The 26,501-nt window shown below is 42.4% G+C and overlaps 1 protein-coding gene across 1 annotated transcript in view; it reads left to right on the forward strand.

The window, feature by feature from the left end:
- The window catches only part of tll1 (tolloid-like 1), a 47,732-nt gene that overhangs the window by 12,579 nt on the left and 8,652 nt on the right, over nt 1-26,501 (forward strand). Inside the window, exons 3-18 of the mRNA XM_047579573.1 lie at nt 6,628-6,750; nt 6,956-7,036; nt 8,245-8,418; nt 8,508-8,625; nt 10,718-10,896; nt 11,940-12,045; nt 12,908-13,032; nt 14,470-14,585; nt 14,716-14,818; nt 15,784-15,900; nt 16,140-16,285; nt 17,592-17,787; nt 17,889-18,014; nt 18,950-19,110; nt 19,215-19,395; nt 24,591-24,716. Coding sequence (XP_047435529.1) covers nt 6,628-6,750; nt 6,956-7,036; nt 8,245-8,418; nt 8,508-8,625; nt 10,718-10,896; nt 11,940-12,045; nt 12,908-13,032; nt 14,470-14,585; nt 14,716-14,818; nt 15,784-15,900; nt 16,140-16,285; nt 17,592-17,787; nt 17,889-18,014; nt 18,950-19,110; nt 19,215-19,395; nt 24,591-24,716 — 2,178 coding nt within the window. The remainder of the gene's footprint in view (nt 1-6,627; nt 6,751-6,955; nt 7,037-8,244; nt 8,419-8,507; nt 8,626-10,717; nt 10,897-11,939; nt 12,046-12,907; nt 13,033-14,469; nt 14,586-14,715; nt 14,819-15,783; nt 15,901-16,139; nt 16,286-17,591; nt 17,788-17,888; nt 18,015-18,949; nt 19,111-19,214; nt 19,396-24,590; nt 24,717-26,501) is intronic.

A 26,501-nucleotide genomic window follows, 5' to 3' on the forward strand; every position in this document is an offset into this window, starting at 1 on the left:
AAGTCATGCAGCATAATCCAGCTCAGTGTCCCTACAAATTACCACACTTCATGATTTACGGTCGAGTCGGAGGGTAAGGTGCTCTTTGTGGTGGTACACGGAGGAGACTTCACATACTTCTCACATGCTACCTACAATTGGCTTTTGGCAATGTCATATATAAGGTTACATATTTTAGCTGCTTTCATTATTAATAGCATGATTTTTTTTCCCCATTTAACCTCTCCATTGTTTCCATTTGCAGATACAGTGTGAGAAATTTAAAAATAAAATAAAAAAGCCTAAATGTCTCCATTCTCCTCTTCTGATTTGGCAGCCGTAGCTCAGCTTATACGTGGATTGTCCACTAATGACAGGGCTCCTCCACGTGCTGAAGTATTCTTAGTCAAGATGCTGAAGCCCAGGTTGCTAGTGTGTGGGAGCGATGGGTTCAGACATTCCTCGTCTGTAGGATTTCTATTGTTGTGTGTGTGGTCACGGCAATGCCTTCGGGACAGCCATATTATGTATCCCATAGGAAAGCGATCCGATGCTCCTTAGTAAACGTGGACGGTAGTTATTGCAAAGGAAGTTTAAAATGTCTATTTATGTAATATTCTGTCCTCTTGTTATTTTTTTCACCATTTTCCTCATTTGATTTTATCTTGTTCTCTTCTTCATCAACTTTTCATTTTGTTTTATTAAAGGTATTAAGGCCATTTAGGGAATGAACCCAGAAAAAAATGAGTTAAGAACAGGGCTGCATCAGGACTGGGGCAGTTGTGAGATAACTAGTCATATTATTGGGATAAAAAGGGCTGTTTGGGATGAATGTTGTGACACTTTGGGACAAATTTTCTTTTACGCTGCTGAATACTGTACTAGCTGTAAATCCAAGCTGACCACAGCCTCCACCCAGTCTGCTTTTTATGGTCACATTTCCAGCTGTTGTATCACGAAATACTTTTTTTAAGGGATGGAGTAATTTAACGTCTCTCTCAGATTTAAGGCGCGCTCTACTGTGCAGCTTTGCAGCCTACATTTTTGGGACCTCGCCTCTTTGTAACTGCCTTCAACCCTGTCGGCGTAAAGTAAACTCAAACGGCAGCACCTGCTGTAGCTGGTGAAGGGTTAAGGTGGATCAAGCGGCTTGCACAATAATTACTTTTGGAGAAAATCCTCAAACAGGGCCGAGATAATCTCTTTTTCATATTACAGTACGCTCACAGCAGCAGCTATATACAATACAACAATATCACACAAGTGCCAGGGCTCATATACATACACGCGCATGCACGCACACATCTTAGCCCACCTACAGTGTGACCTTATATTTGCTTAATGAGGAGCTTAGTGAGGCGTGTGTGTGTGTGTGTGTGTGTGTGTGTGTGTTTGTGTTAGATACACCCCAGTGAGTGCAGCTTGAGTGCTCAGCAGTGCACAATTCTCTACTGTATTGTGCTGTGGTGTTTGTTAATGTCACGACGAACTGCAAAATCCTCAAAATTTATAGCAAATAGTAGCACCAGAAATCATTCGACACAGTTTGGTTCAAGTCTAAAGTGTGCTATCGCGCTTTGCAAAATATATGCATTTAAATGTAACCATGGCAACTCCTCGTGTCTCCTGTGAACTGTGACCAGTTCAGTTTTAGGAACCCTCATTAATTAGAGCATATCCAAACGGATAAAACAAACTATTTTATAGCAAAGGAGTCTGGATGTTGCCAGATTTAACAATGCTCACATTGTGTCGGGTGGTTTAAGAGAGTTTGTAACAGACTAACACAATGACAACAACTGATAATAAAAGACTGAAGGCAACACAAAACTGTACAGAAACCAGCCTACACTGTCTGACAGTCGGAAAACAAATGGGAATGCCCAATAAACTTTGAGATTAAATTGTGTATGAATAAGTGAAAAGAATAGTACAAGAAAAATGATTTTTAAATAACGTATTTCCTCTAATAGTGGCCGGGGCCTTTATTTACTCAGCCGCCCAGAACACCCGGCCATTATTGGAGGCAGCTGTTATTATAGGCAGGCCTTTATTTAGCGGGATACATACCTGTAAAGTTTATTTACTCTGCTATTTTTTAAAATTATTTTATTTATTTATTTTTTCACTTTAGCAGTTACACCACACACGCAACAGCAGCTGGGCAGGATAATAAATGCCTAAATGCGGGTGGTCATAACTGACGAACAAATAAATGAACCATTGTAAGAGTTTGAAAAATAAACAGGGTCCATTTATTGAGCAAATTGACAAGGTGTTAAAAAAAAAGGTACAATATACATATGGAATTTTTTACAGCAACTTAAATGGCCATAGCGTACCAGAGGGTAACAACATATTTTTTTTTTTTTTGCATGTCAATATTAAAGTGTTTCTTAGCTTCCTCTCCTGTGTTTTCCTTGGTATATTTCAAAACCTTCTCCTTGAAGTTCACATCAAGAGTTTTAACTAAGGAGCTTTGCTGTAGGTAGCTACTGCCATCTCTGGCACCTGTGTGTTACTGCATTTTTAATTGGCTGACTAGTGCACCCGGCCTGTAGTTGTTTGTGTGTTACTTGAATGCTAATTAAATGCTAATTTAGCAATTTATTGATGGGTTATATTAAAAGGTGCAGTTCACAAAAGATTCAAATCTCTATGTTTTTTTGAACTGCTCTTTGGAAAGAAACGTGCATCTGCCCTATAAAACCAACCAAACTAACCAAAGCCAAGTAGACGCTTGTAATCACGTTTCCATCCAGTTGTACGACGATGAGCATGTCGAATGCCGACCTGTGTACCCGAGAACTTGATCAGTACAACCCCTCCTGGTACGATACGACACATGTGGCCTGCTCCCCAGCGTGGCGGGATATTCCGTGACCGTCATATTCCTCTCAGTTTATGTTTGGTGCATTCATTTTTGTGTGTGTTTGCTGCAGTGCCCCTCCTGAAGGGCGAACAGTAAGGCCATGGTCAGCATCGTGTAGGTCTCCGGGGACGTCCTGGAGTTTTTGGATCAATACCTCTCCTCCTGCATCTCCCTGCCTCACTGTCCTCACCCCTCCTCGCCCCCTGGCTTGACTTTGTGCTATTTATGGATATCTCTATGGATTAACAAGACCCCAACAATCAATGGGCCGTACCTACTATCACTGTACTCTCCCTCCTCTCCTCGCCTCGTATCTCTGCTTGTGTCAGCTCGTTTTCGCTGGAGAAACTTTAAGTCCTTGTAGTTTCCCTTGTTGTCCTGTAATATCCAAAACTAGTAGGTGTGTGAACTCAGGACACCGTCACAAACTCACCGTCGCAGAAATAGAAACAAAAGCAACGGGGGAAGTGTCGTTTCTACTGCAGGTGCAATGCGATACCCTGTTATCCCTGATACGAGGATTCTCACAGTGACCTTTTGCCAGTGACGTGGCGGTTTCTCTAGGTGTAAATGGATTTTCTGCTCATGTATTTGCTCCTGTTTTGGTCTTCAATATGATGTCAGTTTGGGACACCCCAGAGGGAGTGTCAGCTGGAATTGCCCACAGTGCAATTTGGTGTCTGACTGTTGTAACAGGCCTGTTAAGACCGCGTCTTAAAACAAGTGCTTGTATAATTGTGTTACTTTTGTGACTGTGTAAATGTTTCGTGACTTCAGATCAGCATCTTTGGCATCAGTTAAAACCTCTTTTATATGTATGCGTCAGTTTTTTTAGTGCTCCATTTTTCAGCTGAAGAAAAAAAATGTAGTTTTACTTCAGAGTTTGTTGTTCACTCATCGCTCATATAATGAAATCCGGTTGCTGATATGGTTCTTAACTTAACTCGACTAAAATCTAATAAGCTTGACCGGTTTCTAATTGATGCTGTGTGACGATGTACCTTCTCACGAAATAACCCAAACCCCTGCGTTTACTTTGACTAGCATGAACCCAATATATCTTCGACCGAACCGATATATCCGGGTTTACGGCTTATTTACGTTTTTTTTTTTACTGGTATCGGCCGATACACAGGTGTGTTCGCCGGCACATACCTGATCCATTTACTTTATCAATGAATGTGTCACTTTACCCTTTACTCTTTAGACTTTTTAAAGACCAACTGATTTTACTGATCCAACTGATCACTTAGATAATACAACATTTCATGCATCTATTAGCTTAGAGCAAGCAAACAGCTCTGATCAAGGGGCCAAACATCTGCTACCTGTAAGAGCCACTAGAGACGCTTAATGTCCATCCTATTCCCGGTCTTTATGCAATGCTTTAGTCTACAGATTGGTATCAGTCTTCTTTAACTTTTCACCCAGACATTATCTTCATAACTATCGGACCACTGTCGGCCACCGTCTGTATCTGAAACCCGTGGTCATTGTGGTTTGCTCCTGTCTCCAACAATGGTGCAGAGTTGAGCACAATGGCATCCTGACCCCCGTTTCCTTTAGCGGCAATCCTGATTAGCTAAGTGACGAGCTTCTCCCATGCCATTGTTAACGTATTAGTGTCTTGAATCCCCGTGGAGGGCAATAACACCACTCAGCTAATCATTTAGCGATGGTTATCGTTCAGTTGTTCATTGTTACAAGCTGCAGACATGCTTTGCTGTAGATACAGAGGAGGAGGGAAAAAAACACAGGGTGAACAAGGGACCCAATATGAGCTTTGTCTGATGCTATGTGTGATAAAAACACATAGATCACAGACTGTGGTGTGGTGATGTGACAGAGTCATAAATGATAATGAGGGTTGAAGCTGTTGAGGCATAATTTAGAAAAGGTCACTTATGGTTATGACCTTTGTCATGACAGCTTGCCTGTACACCTTGCATTTAACTCTTGGAATTAAAGTTGACACACTGTTCCTGTTGCACTAAGTGCCACGTTTCCTTGTTGAGGTACCGTTCATTTCTTCCGCACCATATCATACTATACAACATATACTATACATTACAACAAACACATTTTGCTCTGTTTCAGAAAACACATGTAAAGGATTTTTTTTCTCATCAGTCTGCACTCAACAATGACAAAGAAGAATCAGGATTTTGGATTTCTTGATGTTGATTTGGTAAAAAATCAATTTAACAGCTGTACCTAAAACTGAAACATAAGTGTTGACGGTGACAGTCAGTTTGTGTCTATGGGTGGACGGATGGTAATTATATGCTGTTTATGCTGTTTAATTGTTGTAATTGTCCCCTTTTGTCTCTTTCAAATCCCACAGTTTCATCTTGACAGACTGTATTTCCAGTAAAGACTCTTTTTTTTGTTTTGATCTCAGGGCAGTATGTATACATTAAGCATGGGTTTACACCTTTCAATTATGACTTAAGGCAATTCAGTGTACAATGCATTTCAATAGAAATGAGCACCGTTGATGTTGTCCTCTTATCTCTTAACCTGGAGTCATGTAAGGATCTCGTTACATCCACTAGAAACAGAGTGAATGAGTGGACCAGCTAGTAGCGTAATGAGTGACAGTTGCTGCAGGAGTAGAAGACGTCAGGGATGGAAGAGCCAAAGGGAAAAGTTCAGGACACAGAGGAGGGAGTGTCACAAAAAAAAGGCTTACGCATCTTCTGATATTATATCTGACAAATATCAAACACAAGTTTGACACAGATGCATGACTAGAGTGAAATTACAACTCTGCTGTTGTATAACGTGTTGCTATTGTTGTGATCTCTTCACTTCATGCTGCAGCCTGCTGTCCAGTATTCAAAGGCTTGTTGTATTTACCTAATTAAAGGAAGTTAAGACAACTTGAACTTGAACGTTAAAGTTGAGTCTTGAAGTGTTAACCCTGAGACACCTAAGCCTCTCAGTGTAAACCTGAAAATGTTTGCTTATTTGAACTTTAGCAACATCAGAAAATGTCCCGTCAGTAAGTACTTTAGCCCATTTTCCAGAATAATCTGGCACCTTCAATATCACAGTTGATGATTTGCTGGATGAAGAGTGTAATAACCTTCTGGGAGCGGCGCGAGTGCTATTACCATATTACACTGGCTGTGAAGCGCAACGACTCAGCTTTCAGAAACTGTTGGAAATGTTTTACGACAACGCAAACCGTGACATACAGTAATTACCGTTACACAAAGTGCACTTGTGCAAACGTGCCCCCGGCGATTCATACGGTTTTATTTAATTACGGTTCCTCCGCTGTTGTTGATCACAGCGATGGAGTTGCACACATTCACACATGGAGCCGCAGCCTGATTACGCGTAGGACTGAGTAGCTCCAGTAGAAGAGCAGCTCTCTGATGGAGTAGCTGTTTAACTTTACTGACTCCAATTTGGCCAGTTTGGATCAGAGTGGACACTTCTTAGTTAACCACAGCACCAAGTACAGTGTAATGCATGTTTAGCTTTTCTTATACGGATAAACATGAGAAGGAGTGTAAGAGATTTATTAGGTGGTACAAGTCTTGGAGGAGATCGGTTAACACCAGTGGGCTCATATCTGGACTGAAGAACTTTGAGGCTCATAGGTACATTACACTGTTCAGGAAGTTTCAATAAGTTTAAATCGTATACACACATTTCATCATTGACATCGCTCCCAGTATGAAGATTTGTTTCCAGGATTGATGAACGATGACACAGATAAAGGCTGATGTGCGATAATTAAAATGTCTTTTTTGTCTCACTTCCAGCTGTATTTTGGGGCGACATCGCATTAGACGAGGAGGACCTGCGCATGTTCCAGATCGACAGGACGATAGACCTGAGACAACACACACACATGCACTCGCACTCCAGACAGGGCCACACGTCTGGTGAGTGGACTCAGCGTTGCACTGTTAATCTGTAGCCGTTTCCCTTTTTGTTTCCACTGAAGCTGCTTCATTGCTCAGCAGCTGCAGCTCAGGGCGTCTTGAAGAGAAATAAAGTTGACAGGAAGCCACTTTTGGATATCAGCATTTATCATGCACTGTTTTTTGTTTTTTTATTTTTTTATTTTCTGGCTCTTGTGTGTGTCAGGTGGCCTGGAAGAACATGAAACTGTGAAGAAGAGAGGCTCGTTATATCTGCTGCTGGAAAGAATACGGAGATTTGGCTTCGGTAAGAAAAGTGAACTTCACAACATGCTTTGATTTCTGCTTCTGAAGACACAGTTATGGAGATCACACCATTGGCTTTGTAGGTCAAAGCTTAGAGACGCTTTTCCAAAGCATTTTACGACTGAATATTCCAGCGGGACTGAGGTTTCCTACTCCCATCTTCCAAATGCAACCACGCAAAATGTGCAGAAACTGTTCACTATGATAAATGACAATCTGAAGAAAGTTTAAACTAAAATCTAAAAATCTAAAATCTACAAACTAATTTCATCAAAGTGAAATGTGCCAAAATGAAGGGTTGACTGCAAAGTTTCTCAAATGATTTGAGAAATGAAATAATGTGAAGTGAGATAATAAAACTGTGCAGTTTGCAGTTAATATCCCAAATATGTGCTCATGTTATCAGAAAGGTTGACAGCTGTTTTACAGCTGTCCTCCTCTCACGTATGAGTCGGGGAAATGCTGCCGAGTTTCAAACCAAGATTGAGGGTGAATTCATGTACAGCGTCCGAATGCAAATAAAGAATAGCAATTTACTGGAGGACATTTGGTGGGCAAGAAGAGCATTTAAATTTGTTGCAGAAAAGCATTTTGAATCTCCCGACGTCACAAGTCGTCCTTTCGGTTTATAGCCGATCCCTTTTTCAACCTCAAGAATCCCGAGTGGTACTGTACTCGCAACATAACAGCATTGTCTTTCGGCTGTGATGTGAACGAGACTTTAATTATACAAACCACCAATATATTTAGGATTTCTGCTGTATTGTCAGATTTTTCTTGAAGGAAAAAAAAAAAAGTCCAACCCACATAAAACAACAGCCACAAGCTAAAGTACGAACTTGTATTCAGTGCATCAACAGACCATAGAAAGACTGCTTTCCTTTATGCTGCAAGTTTTACCACAACTTATATTATACGGAAGCACAATGATATCCAGAGCGGCAAAATGTTTGCTTTACTTTTTTATCACTCAGCTCATCCATCATACGTTATGAACGTATTTAAATTAAATCTTTAATCAAAGTGCGTATCGTGCTGACAGAGCTATTTCTGTTTGAGTTTTATTACTCTTTGATTTCAGGGCACACTGTAAAAGGTCGTGTAAATTTGAGGACTTGCGAGCTGATATTTGTCTTATTTAACAGCCCTGTCGTTTATTGTGCCGCTAGATTTAATTGCGGTTTTTCTCTTCTCCCACCACTTGTTCAGACTTACTCCCAAAGAATGAGAGCAAGGGAGATGCCGGCGTGAAGACCCCGGCCGGGAAAGGCGGGAAGACCGGGAAGGTTGCGAAGAGCCGTATTCCTCGAGCGGCCACATCCCGAGCTGAGAGGATATGGCCTGGAGGAGTCATCCCCTACGTCATAGGAGGAAACTTCACTGGTAAGCAGATCCGCTGGACCGCTGCCCGTACCGCTCAGCAGTCGACGTGTGATTGTGTAAAAGTGGGATGTAAAATGTGTGTGTTTCAGGTAGTCAGAGGGCCATGTTCAAGCAGGCCATGCGTCACTGGGAGAAACAGACGTGCGTCACTTTCATCGAGAAGACCGACGAAGAAAGCTACATAGTCTTCACCTACAGACCGTGCGGGTGAGTTTATAAGGCTCCTGTGCGTCTCTGTGATTGTGTGCGTGTGTGTGTACCTAGAGTTCACTCGTGACCTTGTCACGGCGAGCGACGATACGGTCACTCAACAATGGCCGCGCTTTCCTTCCTGTCCTGCTCCTGTTTCCCCGTCCCACCAATCACGCCGCTCGGCTTAAGTGTTTGTATGTTCGAGCAGTTTTTTTCTTCATACTCTGCAGAAGTGCATTGTTCTGTCGAGTGGCAGCACGGTGGGGTCAGAGTGTGTTTGTACAGTGGTGACACTTCACTGACTCTTTGTTGTAAGTTGTGATGTTTTAGTGGCCAAGATATTATTGTGCGGATGGTTGAAAGAGTAGGATATCCAGCTACGTCTGAATCTGCAGCGTTGCTGCTGGAGTAATGTGTTGATCAAAGAAAGTGAAAAAGCGGTGATTCACATTCGATAAATGTTCGGCGCTCTTTTTCCCAGCCATTGACTGTACATGGACCACATCACACCACCGTTATTGAGTTTAAAAGCAATTTTGAAGCTCAGTGTGGGTGGCATTGGTACGTGACTCCCCCCTTACTAAAAAAAAAAAAGGAAACTGGAGCATGGGTTGCCTTAAAGAAGCGGTTTGATTTCCAGTAAGTTTTCTTTCATTCCTTGTACCTTGTTTTTTTTTTTTCTATTCCTATTTATACTAATTGCCACCATGTTGGATTTTACCTATTACCTTTGCAGCTCTTGGAAACTGTTGTAAATTTACTTTAAAATATCGACAGTGCAGGATTAAATGCAGGATATCACTGTACATGTTCTTGAGTGAGGTTAAATTTAATAGTGTCTTGCAGTAGCAATGGCTCAAATGAAAGAAAACTGTACTTTTTAAGCTTTAATAATATTTAAATTGGTGAGTTTTGTAAAAATTCAGCCCAAAGAAATGGGGAGTCTAGTTATAGAGGTCAATAATCTGCACACAACCATCTTTTTTTTTTAACATACATGTCTATGCGGACTGACAAAATTTTAGATCCTGCCTCAAGTGGCCATTGGAGGAACTACAGGTCATTTTTCTGTTGTACAGATACAAACATTTCAAGTTTTTAAAGTGCACAAAGCAGTGAATTATAACATGTTATATTTTGGACTCTAGGAACTCTGAAATCTATTGTATTGGCAGCATATTTTTTTTTCATCTTGATCCTGAATAGAGCTCATAACCTTAAATGTGTGAGTCAACAGTAAACGAATTTTGTGTGACAACAAAATGTTTAACAAACTTGATGGAAGGTTTGTGGTGTGAACTGTGATAGTAAAGATGATGAATATGCGTTGCTGTTCTTTTCATGCTTTTTTTAGTCAACAAGTTGTGCAAGACGAGTTCAGACATGTATTTGATCTTTAAATGTTAATACCAGCAGACCTTTAGGTGAGCTGGAGATCTGCATGTTAACAGATGATGCTAGTTGTCTTGAGTTCTGCGATAGGCAGACTTCATCGGAGATTAGACAGTTAAGCCGATGTATAAATATCCTGCAGTTTGGCTCTGCAGTGTTTGTGAACAAAGGAGACAGGGAAAGAGACCACAAAGAAAGAGAGGCTTGTATTAAATACACACGCCCGTGGTTAGTTTGCGGCACCTGTGTGCATGTGTGTATAAAGTTACTTATCCTGGCGCTACAAAATGCTGCAAGAAAAGACTCTATCTACTCCAGTGACTCCTGATCCTGACCATGCAATCAGCTCCCTGGATAACTTTAATCAGATTTATTAGCCTGGCACGGATGTCTCTGCTAACCAGAAAAGGAGAGAATGAATGTGTGTGTGTGTGTGAGCAGCGATACGTGAATTCTCACAGCTTATTCACATTAGGTTATGAAACTGCAGCGTTATCGGAGTGTGTGTATGTAAATAAATCCTGCCTCTTTTCCTCTGCTGGATGTAGTACGGGGCAGGAAATCCTGAAAGACGTTGTGTGTCTTTGTGTGTGTGTGTGTGTGAGCGTGTTCATTGTAAGTTGAACACAACGCTGCTAAAGCCTTCTTCCACTGCCAAAAGTGTAGTAAACATCGCCTATCTCCCTGCTATCATCTTCCTACTAATCCTTACTAGGTGTTGTTCCTATGTGGGTCGCCGTGGCAACGGGCCCCAGGCCATCTCCATCGGAAAGAACTGCGACAAGTTCGGCATCGTGGTGCACGAGCTGGGCCACGTCATCGGCTTCTGGCACGAGCACACGCGGCCCGACCGTGACGATCATGTGACCATCATCCGGGATAACATCCAACCAGGTGAGGCTCAGGAATAGCACCTGGGTCCCTGCTAGAGTCGCTCAGGCTCAATTCTAGCCAAAGACGAGTGACGACACTTAACGTTTCTACGTTACCAAACTTCACGCTCCCGTCTGGCTGTGGGCGGGTGTGAATGAGCCTTTTAATGACTGTGAAGTCACCTAGACTGCCGCCACCGCTGTCTGTCAGGCCTCCACAAACACACTCCTACTGCTGCAGCACAATGCAACCTGACAGGTGTTAAATCAAATTACACAGCAGGCCATCAGACCCCGACTATAAATAGAAACATATTAGAGCTTTCAGCAACTCCGCTCTATTTTGACTTCGAGTATTTTGATGTTTCTAAAATGACAGTTCTGGTCCGACTTTGTCATTTTAACACAAACAGAACTGATGGAGAGATTAAGTGGGGACCCCCTATGCTACTATATGTGTTCTACATTAAACTCGGACTAGTGCTATTTATAAATATACATTATTATTATTATTATTATCATTTTTCATTCAATATTCCAATAATAGACAAATATATATTTTTTTTTATTTCAAACATGTACAGCAGGTGGGCTGCTATGCAACTGCCCTAAACATACCTGACATAAACCTACCTAAATGCTATGCTACATATATTTACAGATTCAAGCTTCAACTTTAAACATGGCTAAATGTAGTAAGGACAGTGAATCACCAGTATTTGGCCTCAGTATTTGGCTGATGGGCATGAGCTGCACTGTTAGCTTCTCTTCTGCTAATGTTGCAGCGTGCATCAGGTTTATCACCTGGGGACTGAATACGCTCTCAGCCAATTGTTGGGTCAGTGAAATTAATTATGAAGGAAAATTCTAAGAAAAAATATCTAAGAAATGTCTAATCAACCAAAGATTTTGCGACCCCCCCCCTGCAGTACCTCCACGGACCCACTAGGGGTCACAGACCCCCAGTTGAAGGCCTGTGCTCTTGATTGTTGATGTGCCATAAACCCTCAAATGTTGCTGCATCAGTATCTTTTTAGAAAAAAATAAAATGTGCATGTTTTCCAGGCCAGGAGTATAACTTTCTCAAGATGGAGCCTGGGGAGGTGAACTCTCTTGGGGAGCCGTATGATTTTGATAGCATCATGCACTACGCCAGGAACACCTTCTCACGGTAAGAAGCCCTGACCTCTCGCCGTTTGATATTTATTGAATTTACAACTTCTCAATCTGCCAGGAGTCATTTTTCTCAACAATAAACTCAACTGATGTAAGAAAAAGTGACCCCGATGGATTTGTCAGTGTTCCTCTGTGTTGAAATTTGGTTCAGTGTGTTTACATGGGAGCAGTTTTTGAGGCATTTTTCACCAACTTTCATCCAAATAAAGACTTTGGTGCAACATTTTGAAGTGACTAGGCAATAGTTTTACCAAGCGAATATTTTCACAATCAGAATTTAGCCATGCATAAACAACAACAAGCAGTACTGTATAACTGTATAACTGCTCTTCTTCACGCAGTAGACGTGCTAAATTATAGGGGAACAACATTTTTAGACTTGACAGATGTGTAATTACTGTTCAGGAGGTGTGCAACACCTGTGTACAGGAAATAATACAGATGCTGACCTCATGTCTCACTCGGGCAACATGTTATGGATAGACTTTTGTGGCGCATCATTTTAAACACTTACTGTAAGTGGTTTATGTTTTGCTTATTTTTACTTGTTTTGCATTCAGTATTAAATTGTCCCTTATCCCTTTACTAAAATATGTTGGATTCATGTTAATGTGCATTCAAAGAAATTTTAGTTTGTGGGGGAAAATTAAAAAATGTATAAAGTTTTTCTAAACAAGTCCATAAATTTCCACCTTTTACTCTTATACATCTTTGTTTTGCGTTAGTTCCTGTCTTTGTTTTTTTTTTTTTGAACATGCGAATCTCTCTTAGCTGATATTGAAACTTGTGGGACGGTCACCGTTTGGCTGAGATCAGAGTCCGTTCTTGTCATGCTCAGTTTCTGTTTCTCCCTGAAGCGGGATGTTCCTCGACACCATCCTCCCGTCCAGAGATGAAAACGGGGTCCGGCCTGCGATCGGCCAGCGGACCAGGCTCAGTAAAGGAGACATTGCACAGGCAAGGAAGCTGTATAGATGTCCAGGTACTGATATATTTACTACGAGATTGTAATGTGTGTGTGTGTGTGTTTGTGCGAGCCTTCGTGTGGGTGTGTGTTTGTTCTGTCATCATACCCATGAAACAAAAGATGACCTCTGTTTATCTGCTCGCATCTTTGGCGTATAATTGTCCCGCCCCTCTGCTCCCAGAGGCACAGAGGTAAAGTTGAGTAATTTGTTTTTCCGCGTGATGATTCCCTCTGTGTTCTCGGGGTCTCAGACGCATCACACACACACACACACACACACACACACACACAGACACTTTTCTAGTCAGCTTTTGCGCACACCCGAGTTGTTCTGGCGTTCCTCTGGTCTCTGGTGAGCGGCTCTGACGTGATCATGATCGTCTCTGACTGGGCTGTTCTGTAACATCGCAAAAAGGTTTATGATCGCAAACGCTGGCTTTTGGCTCACGCGCACACAGACACATGACACTGTTGGTCATGACGGACGCACGACGTAGAGAACACGAGGCAAACAGATGAAATGGTTCATGCAAGTTTTGTCTTATGAAACTCACCAGAATAACATTTCAATACTTTTTTGTGTGTCTGTTTATCCTTAATAAATACTGAAAGATAAATGTATTTATTCGTAATAAATACACACACACACACACACACACACACACACACAAGTCAATCTATCTAATATATGTGGTCATTTTATCCTGCAATATCCGTTTGAGAGAGGAAGAAGTGTGTCCCAGCTGGAAATAGATCCAACTTCAACCGTATAAGGACATATTTGAGTGATACCATATTCACTGACAGATGAACACGGCCGTGGGGCAGTGTGGAGGGAAAACAGCATGCATGATGGGATAGGAGGGGCGCATTTGGCTAACCTCCTTTCGAGAGGGAGCGACAGCGTTAAACTCCCGACGATCGTGTGATCGTTCTCCACCGACACTCGTCAGCTGTGTTTGTTATGTCTTTGCAGAGATGAATTAAGAGCCCTCCGCTCTCCGTCCGCTCTCATTAAATGATTCAGCTACTGGGGAATGTTTAATACCGCTCAATCACGATGGGGCTTCGTGACTGAGGTCGGACCTCACGCGCATACTGTAGCCTGCTACATGAGAAACTGGAAGGAGCCAAAAGGCAACATGAAACACAAGTTTGTTTGGGAGAGTAATTTTAATTCCTTCTCTGGTTTTCTAAATTAGAAATAGGTGTCTAACGGTTCCCATGTGGAGAGATCAGTTAACATAGACATAAGCTGTGTTTATGTTTATTTTTGGTGCACTGCAGTAAAAAGACTTGGATTCGGTGCAGATTGGGAGTAAAAAAAATAACAACAGCCATGAGTGCCATGTGTTCATAATGTACCAATAAGTCATCAGTGCACAGCTGAAAGGATTACACACAACAGCAGGACCCACCACAAAAATGTAACTCCATCTGTGTGTGTTGCAGCGTGCGGGGAGACGCTCCAAGAGTCAACGGGCAACTTCTCATCCCCCGGTTACCCCAACGGATACCCCTCATACACACACTGTGTCTGGAGAATATCTGTTACGCCCGGAGAAAAGGTGCACACACACACACAGACTCACACATTGCGGCAGTGACGTGCACTTATGGCCAATAAACGTGAGATACCGCTGACAAAATGATTGTTTATTGATTCCGTTTTAACACACTCTTCCTCCGCTGTGCCAGATCGTTCTTAACTTCACCACCATGGATCTGTATAAAAGCAGCCTGTGCTGGTACGACTACATCGAGGTCCGGGACGGATACTGGAGGAAAGCGCCGCTGCTCGGTAAGATCAGAAGACACAAGAGGAGGACCGACTATCTCTCTGCCAGCCTGTGTCTTATTGTTGTAGAAGACTTGAACTGCATTAAAACATTAATCTCAACTTTTCACAAAAAGAAAAAAAAGCCTGGTTTTAGTTTTGTGACTGCACACTATCTCACTGTTCAGACTGTTTCAGCGGATTCTAATGAACAAGCAGGAAGCTTCTCTCTTTTAATTAGTTTTAATTTAAAAGTGTCTTTTTAATTGTTCCTGACGCGTAGAAGATAGTGACTGTAAGTGTAAACACAGACGCGCTAACCGGTGCAGGCTCGTGAGACTTCTGTTTTTAATTGTGCATCTCTTCCTCGTGATGCTTTCAAGGTAAACAGTAGAATTAGAACATGTGCTTCAGTGTTTTTTTACATGCAGTTTTTTCCTTTTTTTGTGTGTATTTCCATGGTCGGTACAAAGTGTTGCCAGATGACTTTAGACTTAGACTCTGACTAAGACAGACGATAGCCATCCGTGAGGGCTGCACATAAAAGAAACACTCTTAGAAACCACAAGTAAAATGAAAGATAAAATAAAATAATTAGATTCAAATAAAATAAAAATACGTATTGCATAGTAAAATAAAATAGGGTAATCAAAATACCTACAGAATTAGCATTATTAACAAATTTACAAAAGTAGTCAGCAAAACGGTGTCCAAGGTGATCCAGTTGTTTGGTCGGTTGCATAGCAACAGTGGTCTGGATCATGTTGAGGGAGGGATGTAAAGACCTGAAGCCGGGCACAGACAGTTTTTTGCCAGCTGCAGTGATCTTGAATTGAATCGAATGTGTGGATTTGTTTGGCTCGTGGCCGAGCACCGACCGTCCACATTAACTAGTAAATTCACATCACACATCAGAAACTATTTTCCGCCATCAGTCGTTAAGCACCGTGAGTGAAGGGGTTTGGTTGGTTGTGTGCGTTTTTTTACAGGCAGGTTTTGTGGAGACAAAGTCCCAGACGTCTTGATTTCAACCGATAGCCGAATGTGGATCGAGTTCCGCAGCAGCAGCAACTGGGTGGGGAAAGGCTTTGCTGCCGTTTACGAAGGTAACACCAATCAGTCTATCAAATGGAATCGCCAGCTTTTACAAATCCACACGCTGTAAACTCTCTAACTTGTGAAATAAGTCAGACAGGCTCCAACTTTCATGACCTTGTGACTTTTGTGAGACGTCCCCTTGTGGCTTTCATTATTTATAGTGTACAGAGAATGTGTTTCAGGTGTCTTCGGTCAGCGTGGCTGATACTAAGTAATCCTGTTCCTCTCCGTCTCCAATCTCCTGCAGCGATCTGTGGAGGGGAAATCACTAAGGACTCGGGCCAGATTCAGTCTCCCAACTATCCTGACGACTACAGGCCTTCCAAAGAGTGTGTGTGGAGGATCGCGGTGTCCGAAGGATACAATGTCGGGCTCAGCTTCCAGGCTTTTGAGGTGACTCACCACCTTTGTGTGTGTGTGTGTGCCTCTGCCAGCTCTCTCTATGTGTGTGTGTGTGTGTGTGTGTGCTTAGGAATGTCTGGGTCAAATTTCACGCTCGTATAGCTGCTAGGAACTTAATAAAGGTGGTGGTGTGTGCATCTGTGTGTGTGTAGAGATCCACACAGCGGGCAGGTGAGGATTAGTTTCATAGTTGGAACTCTGTAAAAATGTCAGCGTGCTAAACGTCTCAATCTGGCTGAGACACAGGTGGGCACAATTGTTTCATTGATGAAATGTGGCGCTCTAACACAGAAAGCAATATGCCCAATAATTATTAAGCACAGAGATAAATAAATGTGGAATTCTGGGTTTGTATAATTCAGTTCAATTTTAATAAAATTCGGTTATAATATCAACAAACCTTTACATATATTATGTTAACTTTACACCATTAACAATCTATACAGTGACTAACACCTAAGCAGGAGTGAAGCCTCAAAGTGACCACCTCCCAAATGATCCATAACTTTAAGCCTTAGTAGAATTTATAAATATAAGAGAGAGTACTATAAAAGTTGTCATGTATGAGGATGTTGATCAGTTGCTCGAAAGACCAAAACTAGTTTTGCACCAGCCTGCACAAACACCAAGCTTCATCCAACACTTCTTCAGGTGATACCACCTGGAAACATTTCCTTTTTCTCACGACCGCTGTGATTTTATGTCAGGTAGGTGGTAGCAGTAACGTACCTCCGAGCTGAGGAAGCATTCAGCTGTAGGTGCAGGTTAGCCGGCTGTTTGTGGCTCAGAGAAGGCTTCCTGCTGTGGCGGTTATCGAGCATAATTGTTTAATTGAACATTCCCCCCTTGGCCTAATGCTGCCTCAAAGACTTGTTAAGTACTCATATCGGTTCCCAAAGTAGGCAAGCATTTTGGAATTGGCAGTTGAGCGCATTCCTCTTTATTTCTGCTGTAAGGCTGGGGATTTTAACATGCCGGCATGACCCGGTTTTGGAGCCAGCCTCGAGTTTTTTTGGACCTCATTGCCAGCATTCTTTAGACCCAGAGGTTCCAGCTTGGTCAACAGTTTTATCCTGAGATAATATCCCACAGTTGCATCAAGGAAAATCCCCTTTTAACAAGAAGAATCCTCTGGTAAATGTAGACTCAGGGTGGGCTGACATCTGCCTCGACCTGCTGGGGTGAGAGGAGAGTTCCAGTATTTGGATTCCTGGTGCAGAAAGATACATATTACACTATAAATATAAATATGTGGAAGTTGATATTCATAGCAGTTGTTTCTGTTGTGCGCCATTAGATCGAGAGGCATGACAGCTGCGCCTATGACTACCTGGAGGTCCGGGACGGCCCCCTCGAAACGAGCCCTCTGATCGGCCGATTCTGCGGCTACGACAAACCCGAGGACGTGCGCTCGACCTCGCACACGCTGTGGATGAAGTTCGTCTCGGACGGGACGGTGAACAAGGCCGGGTTTGCTGCCAACTTTTTCAAAGGTGTGTGGGTGTGACTGAGAAAGAAGCCGCGTGGGTGCTTTTCTTGGATATTCATTTGACTAAAGCATTAGTAACCTGATGTGACGCGGTGTGTTTCCCAGAGGAAGATGAGTGTGCCAAGCCAGACAATGGTGGATGTGAACAGAGGTGTGTAAATACTCTCGGCAGCTTCAAGTGTGCCTGCGACCCGGGCTACGAGCTAGCCCCAGACAAGAAGAGCTGTGAAGGTAACAGTGTGTGCATGAGTCTGCGTGTGCTGCGTTAACGTCTGTATGCGCATTCTTCTGTGCGCCGCGTCGTGTTTGTGTAGGATGTGAGTCGAAATCGGCAGAAAAACAGCAACATCCGAAACGACCTCCATCAACAGGAAAAAACATCTTTCTGACACAAAGCCGCATTCCTCGTTGCTCTGGTGCCACGCATGCCATGAAGGTCCTTTAATCCCACAAAATAGATTAACTACCCGTAATGACCCACATACTGAAACAAATGAACGAACCACTTCTGTGGCAGAGTGAGACACACACACACACAGAGCGAGAATATCCAAATTGTGGGTTTACACTAATTATTGAGAAGAGCTGCTGTTACTTTAGATCCCTAGTGTTTTAATTTGTGGGAAAACAAAGTATAAAGTCTCTATGTACCAGTACCAGCTGTACAAGGTTGATAAGAAATACCAAAATACCACTGGTATGAGTTTCAAATTCAGTTTTTGCTCATAACAATGAGCCTAGTTGTCATAAGAAGCTGAAGAGCTACACTTAGACTTGAAATGTGATTTTTGCACTGACTTTCTGTGCACATTTATTACAAAAGTTTATGTCATTGTAAAGCGCTTTTTTCCGTTGATATGAAAATTTACTGTACAAATATTTTATAAACAATATTTATATTGTTGTGTCCTTTTTTCTGATTCTGGCAGCGATAGGATAAATATTTAAGCTGGGATCTGATGAATTAAAAGCTTTCCACAGTCCATGATTAACTTCTTTGCATCTGAGAAATCAGTCCTTCATCAGTACATCATTTCTGTTAACCCCTTAAGTTTAAAATCGACAGTAAACTAAATCAACAAATTCCAAATCACTTCCATACATTCGCGTAGAAATGTCAGATTTTTTATTTGCATGTTTTTTAATATGCATCTGCGTGTTTGCAGCGGCGTGCGGCGGCCTCCTGTCCAAGCTGAACGGGACCATCAGCACTCCCGGCTGGCCGAAGGAGTATCCACCCAACAAGAACTGTGTGTGGCAGGTGGTCGCTCCCAACCAGTACCGCATCTCCATGCAGTTTGAGGCCTTTGAGCTGGAGGGCAACGAGGTCAGCGTCATCTCTTGTGTGATATTATTTAACGCACATTTTTATCAAGAGCGTAGCGGCCGCCGTGCAGACGTGCCTTTCAAGAGCCATGTTTGTGTGTCCAGGTGTGTAAATACGACTACGTTGAGGTGAGGAGTGGCCTCTCGTCCGACTCTAAGCTGCATGGTAAATACTGCGGCACTGAAGTACCCGAGGTCATCACCTCACAGTACAACAACATGAGGATTGAGTTTAAGTCGGACAACACAGTTTCCAAGAAAGGCTTCAAGGCTCACTTCTTCTCAGGTAAGACATGTGTAGCTGTTTGTTTTGGTAGAGGAGGAGGAGGGAGTGGTGTGTTTTGATTGGAACAACCAGAGTGTACAGAGAGAAGTGGATTGTAGTGCAGGGGTGGTTTGTGGTTTTAAATGCTCCGTACCACTAGAATCCACTGGAGCTGCCAGAAACTCTGTCTTGATGTGTTTATACTAATTAGACACATTTTTTTTTAGAAAGTCACTCTTAACATGAGATACGCATATGGGAGACATTACATCTCCCCCAGTGCATTGGTAGGGTCTCATGCATCCATAGAGTTTTGTATTAGACCGTTATAAATATCCATTTATGGGGCTCAAGTTTTACTAGTCCAAAACATTTAGATACAATGATTCATTTAGTTTTATGCTAGGGGTGGGAAAAATATCAATATGGCAATTTATCACGATCGTTTGGGTCGATTGTGAACGACTTGTGCAACTAAAGCACTGAAGCTGATGTTTTGAGGCACTTTGGCTTTCAAATGGATCAGGGAACCAGTAAGCTGGACAAAGAGTATGCAGTTTGCAAACTGTGTTTTGACATTCAAGTAGCAAGAAACTCGATCCACTTTTCTGGAGGAGTGCAATAAATTGGAAATGGACAATTTTTTCAATGAATTATCCAAGTCATCTGATGTACTTATATACATGCATCAGTGAACAATGTAGAATATTGTAATGTAAGTAATATCATAATATCGCAATAATGTATCATATCGTGATACATATCCTATCGCGAAGTCTTGGCCAATACCCACCCCTGGTTTAGTTTAATCACAATTTTAGGATTAGGATTGTTGTCATAGTCTTGGTTTTAAAATATGATGATGATACTAAAATGTTGCTGGAACCGCTGATATTAAAGCCACTGACCTCCACAGTGTAACATCACAGTACATGACGATGGCACTGGCTGAGCGCAGACTCGGGATTTGTAAACCATAGGATGCTCTAAAACTCTCAACAGATGTCTAATTTTGTGGTTGCTTTTAAAGTGCAGTATGTGTGTGTAGCTGTTTGTGTGTCTCTGTCCTGCCGTGTCCCCCGAGCCTCCACGGCGGCTCCGGCCTCCTGCACCCACCCTCCGCTCTGCCCTCTCTCCCTCAGACAGACTGGCTCTGTGTCAGGAGCGTATGTTTGTGTTTGAGTCATGCCAGGACAAAAAGCGCGGCCGTTCTCCGACTCGTGGCCGCGTCAACGGCAAGCTGGCAACCTCGTCGAAGGTCAGAGGTAAAATGACCTCGCAATCGGGATCTCTGATTGGCTCTGGTCCAACGTGTGAGACGGGGGAATGGATGGATCCTGTTTTAATGACGCGGATCATTGTTTAATCCATTCTCCTCTAGAGGGAAATGTGCTGTGGCCCAGTTTCTTACTAAATACTAATAGCACTCAGTATCATGTCGGATAATTAATCTGAACATTACAGCATGATATCATTCTACAGACTTGCTCAACACGAGCTGTAATTATCAAGAAATTAGTGTTTTTATTGCATTTTTCATGCTATGATATGTTTTTGTGTTTAGCAGTATTTTTAATAGTATTTTTTTGGCTGCATTCAAAAAATGTATGTACTACATCAGAGCACAATGCACCAATTTATCTCAGTCACAACTCAGATTTTCTATTTAGCTTTTATTGTGAAGGCTGTGTGAATATTGAGGTGTAAAATATGAGTAAAATATTATTTGCTGGAATCTGTAGCCAACTAGTCGTATGCGTCATCACACTGTTACAATTCATAAACACACGACAGTAGCTTTTGTTTAATGAGTAAGAAACTGGGACACGGTCACAATTTTCCACTAAAAATACAACAAATATCCCCACTGGCTGTAGCAGGGATGAATTTGTTGGACGTTAACATCTCATAATAACAATTTTAGGAAGCTTTCTTGAATAACAGATCCAGATTTCTCTTTTCTTTAACATTTACTTTAGAGCAACAACTAAAAGGGGAGATCCTGACAGTTAAGACGGGCGAAGAAATCATGATTTGGCTACTTCCTGCTTCGGAGCAAATTAAGCTGTCATCTGGATAAGCTTATCAAATCTCAGGAACCTGCAAAAGACTTAAATCTCAGACACACAGTTAAATCTCAAAGCACAGCTGTGGACGAATTACCAAAATAAAGACAATGTGTATGATTATCTGTGGGCGTGCTGCAAGTTGCTGTGTGACTCAACCATTGTCAGATGCCTCCAGGGATAGCGTTTAGCTGGCGAGACGCCAGCAGCTTTAGGGAGGTCCCTGCAGCCTCCCACATACTACTAATCCATGTGAGTGCGTGCGTGCATGTGCAAGCGTGTGGACATTTTGTGCTTGACCTGAAGACGGCCACAATGAACACTGTGTAGCATCGACCGCAAAGCTTCTTAGCCCGTGATAGGGTGAGACTGAGCCCACAATAGCACCGTAATACCACATCAGACACAGACAAACACACACACACACACACACACACAGAACGAGAGGAAGGAGGATTTGGAGGTTTCATTAAAAGCAGATCTAGTTTAATTCACACTCTCTTGTGCCGAGGTAAGACTCAGCGCCTGTGTCTAATCTCACATCTTTTCCCGGGAATCTGTTTCTCCCACACCCTCCCCGTACATCCTCTGTCTTCCTGTGTGGTCATCTGTCCATCCCAACCACTCCTGCCTCTTTCCGTCCCTACGACACTGTCACTGTTGTCTGTGTTGAAGCCCCACACAAGCGCAAATCTTCCCCGCTCCTTCCACCGCCAGCGCCCGGTGATCCGCTCTGTTGCCCCAGTATTTGGCCACGCTAAAGGGCTTTTGTCATCACCCAGTAATTCGGAGGCGAAGCCAAGTGGCTTAAAGTAGCCACAAATTAGCGGATAAGGAGGAGAAATGATTTACAAGTGAGATAACACCGTGATTGTTTTGGTCTGTTCAGTTTTTTGTTTCAAGCGCACAACAGTTTAGACTTTTAAACCCATTAGCCAGCTGCTAGGCTAATCTGTGCAAACATTCCTCAGACCCCTAAAATCTACCCCTAAAAAAAAATGTTAGAGATGCCAAACACATCACTTCTAGTTCGGATGAACTGTATGTGAAATAGTATAATAGACCTGTAGTTGCATTTTACAGAATTGTGCAGCCACATGACCAGGGCTCTCAAGTGTAACGCCACACATCACATTTTCTCACGCCGAAAAATGATAAAACTCGCCGTACAAACACTTTAAAAGAGATTAGTAATCTATGAATAGATAAGGCGAAGGCAGACTGCGCTGCTTCAACCATAGACCAATCAGAAAATAATCAGCGACCGATCAGCCAATCAGGAAATAGCATTTGCCGTTGCCAGGTGAAACAGAAGTGCCCTAAAATAGAAAATGTGCACTCGTCAAAGAAGAACTGGAAGTGGAAGTCTGTGATCTGGTAATGACTTCATCACGTAATTTTATGAACTATGCAGGATAAATTCACTTATGAATCATAAGTAAAAAATACATAAACATGACACACAGTCTTTTAAAAATCATGAAGCTTATGTACATGATACTGTGACAATGGTTTGTTAAAGACATAAGGGCTTTTCTTTCTTGTTGAGAGTTAGAACAAAAGGATCATTGCTACTTTCTTGAATTGACTCTTAGCTTAGCTTAGCATACCATCTTGACAAAACTGAAGAAATTGAGAGAATTTGCTGTTTTTTGACTTTGAACGCTCTTAAAATTGGATAAAGTTTACATTTCCTACCAATTTTGATCTTTTAGCGAAACTATTTTGTTTACATCCATGTCTACAGCATAGCAACCACAATATGTAGCCCATTGAGAGTAAAACAAATAAACATTGTTGTTAAATAACAGTTGTGACTCATTGTATAGGTCTACCTTGTGCCTCTAAAACAGTTGTGACCCATCAGAGAATGGACATGGTCCTTCTGATGGTCTGTTAACAGGGTGTTGTTAGTGGGCGTCTTTGGGTCCTATGGGTTGAGGGGATCAGGTTTGTTCCAGTTCATCCCACAGATACTTGATCAGTTTGGGATCTAGTCAGTTTGGAGGCCAGGTCAACACCTTGTGCTGTTTTTCAGTTTTTTTTTTTTTTTTTGAGTTGTTACATTTTTGTGCGTGTGTCTGTGTCAGGCTGCATCCTGCTGGAGGTGGCTGCTGCCATCAAGTAGCGTGATTGCTATGGGATGGGGGGTTTGCGGTCTGGTCTAGGTAGGTGGTACATATATAAATAACATCCAAGTTTCCCCACTAGAGCATTTTAATGTCACAAGATGGTCAATGTCATTTACTTCTCCTGTCAGTGGTTTTATTGTTGTGGCTGATCAATGTATATGATAGTGTCAGAGCGGTTTGTTGGGTGTCCTGATGTCCTGACTTTAGAGGTTCAGCTGTTTTGCAGATAGCCTATGCTCGGCCAGCTGTTTGAGCTTGGTTCCAGTCTAATTAAGCTGGCTGGCTGCAGGTCGTACCTACTGTACATATTTAACATACAGACGTGGCTATAAAGTGAATAAGGCCCTCGTGCGTACTTAAAAACTCATCTGTAAAACCTGACATCAGTTTAACTACCATGCTAATGTAGGGGGGCATTAAAAACCAGTTGGCCTGCAGAATGTTTTGTCTGATACGGTTTCTATTCTGGTCCACACATGAGACAGACACAGCAGCAGCAGCAGCAGCAGCGGTTTGACTCTTTGGAGATTTGATCTGAAAACTGCTGTTCTGGTCAGAGGAGTTCCAGAGCTGTGGCTGGGTGTGACCACATAGCGGCAGTGAACCTGTCCCACAAAGCTCTGGGCCCACACACACTAACAAACTTCAGGCCATTTGAAGTGGTCATACTATTTGTTGGGTGTTACTCTTCTCGGTGCCTAATAAAACAAAGCTTCAACAATATTTTAATATGTTAAACTCTCTTTTCCTGTTACCTCACTTAAAGAAATGCTCCGGCTGAGCTTTAAGTCTCCGCCTTGTAATGAAAACTTCTAAATAATGTTGCAGTTGAGCATGTTAATCTTTTGTCTTTTTTTTAACCCTTTTGTCACATCCCCTCCTTTTTCCTCCTCACATCTCCTCCTTGTCCGTCTTCTCCACCCCCTCGTGTCCCCCACCCTCCCCCCTCCTCCCTCCACCGTGACCCTCTGATGTATCCACGCGAGTGACGCCGTGTTGCATGTGTGTCTCTCACCAGACAAAGATGAGTGCAGCAAGGACAACGGCGGCTGCCAGCACGAGTGCATCAACACGGTGGGCTCGTACGTTTGTCAGTGTCGCCATGGCTTTGTGCTGCATGAGAACAAACATGACTGTAAGGAAGGTGGGTTCCACGTACATTCGCATCGGCACACACACTGGCACAAAAACACCGGAGGAGCGCACCTGCACGCCGCCACGCACCCACACAAGCATGCGCTCGTTCACAAACACGGTCATCGTCCGTCGCACAGCCCGCACTCTGTCTACCCACACCCACATGACGACACACTGGCCCTCCACATTTGAATATTTTTTTTTATATATAGAGAGAGAGATAGATATCGCTGTTTTTTGTTTGATTTTTTTTTGCATACACTTGTAACCTGTGGATTTGAACATGTGTTTTTGACTTGAAAGGTGTGAAACTTGGCTCACTGAAGCTTTGACCTGGTGATTCACTAGAACAACGTGTAGAAATACATAAGACAGCCAAATAAAACCATCAGGCAGGTTTATTTACGTTGAATAATGAATTATACTAATTATTTTAGTTTTTAGGCCTGGCACAGCATTTTCAAATGTTGACTGCAGATTTGATTATTAAGACCTATTACTTCACCTTACTTCAATCTTTTTTGTCCATTTAGTTTTTTAACTATTTTGTTGTATTACGTTCACTGAGCACAGAAGAACTTCAGTTCTGTTTCCCCGTATTTTGAGGATTTATTGCGCACAGAAAGCCTAAAAATGAATTAAACCTCCTTTTTTACTTTGCCGAAAGGACATCTGGTTGCTACTCACTATAGATCTGGTCACTTGATTTCTCCCTGCTTCAGGTAACTTAGCGGACTAGGTAATATCCTTAAGGACTTAAGACTTACTCTAAAGACCTTAAAGCTGGAACAGATAAAATATGAAATCGCAGGATGTAAAAGCGCATTTTTTGTCCCTCCGAGCATGCGCACACAGACACTATCGCCCCGATCGTAATTGTGATGTCATAACGTGACAGTATATGAATTTGAGGAGTTGCTTTGCAGTGTAGGTTAATGCTCTCATAGCACATTGTTCCTACATGATTGTCCGACATTCTTCCATGCAGGCACATCTGCATTTGTAGAGCAACCGATAGGATGGCTTGGTTTCAAGGTAGATTTTTCCGAAAGCCTGAAAACAGACCGAGGAGAAAGTGCAGATTTCTATCTCGCTCTCACACCACTTAAAATTACAACATACAAGTTTTTCCCAGTTATGCTAAAAAAAGATTTCCTGCTCCAGCTTTAAGACTTTAGGTGTTCTGGGTACTTTACTTCTGGGTGGGTTTGTTTTCAGTGACTTGTAACTTGACTTTGGCTGAAAAACCTAAAAACAGCTCTGTTTCCTAGTCGCTGTGACTTCGTTCATTTAACTTACGACTTTGGACTTCCTGTTCTTGAGACTCCTACCTGGAACTGTCTCAAATGATTTGCTTGACCTGTGCTTCCCTGAAAGCTATGAAGACGCAACACAGGCCTCATGCGTACTTTCAGATAAACAACGGAGGAAATGTTGTGTACATTTCTTAACATTATCAATCATAGCTTGGTGTCTTGGATTAGCCTAAAACTCACTTTTTACCAACGATTTACTGAAGCTGTGTGTTCGCTTTGATTTCTGTTTGTGCGAGAGATGCGGACAGAGAGGGCTCACTTTGTCACAAAACTTTATTTGTTAAAAGCTTCATGCACATTCCCACTCACACACACACACTCACACACAGAGAAAACTGTTGAAGTGACATATTGCACCCTTTGAAGTTGAACTTTTGAACATGTACGCACACACCGCGTCGGCACTCACATGCACACCTCACTGACGGCTCCCTGCGCCGCTCATAAAGAGACTCACGTTTCAAACATCTGGGACC

This window comes from Mugil cephalus, chromosome 2, assembly GCF_022458985.1.
Source record: "Mugil cephalus isolate CIBA_MC_2020 chromosome 2, CIBA_Mcephalus_1.1, whole genome shotgun sequence".
Lineage (NCBI taxonomy): Eukaryota > Metazoa > Chordata > Actinopteri > Mugiliformes > Mugilidae > Mugil > Mugil cephalus.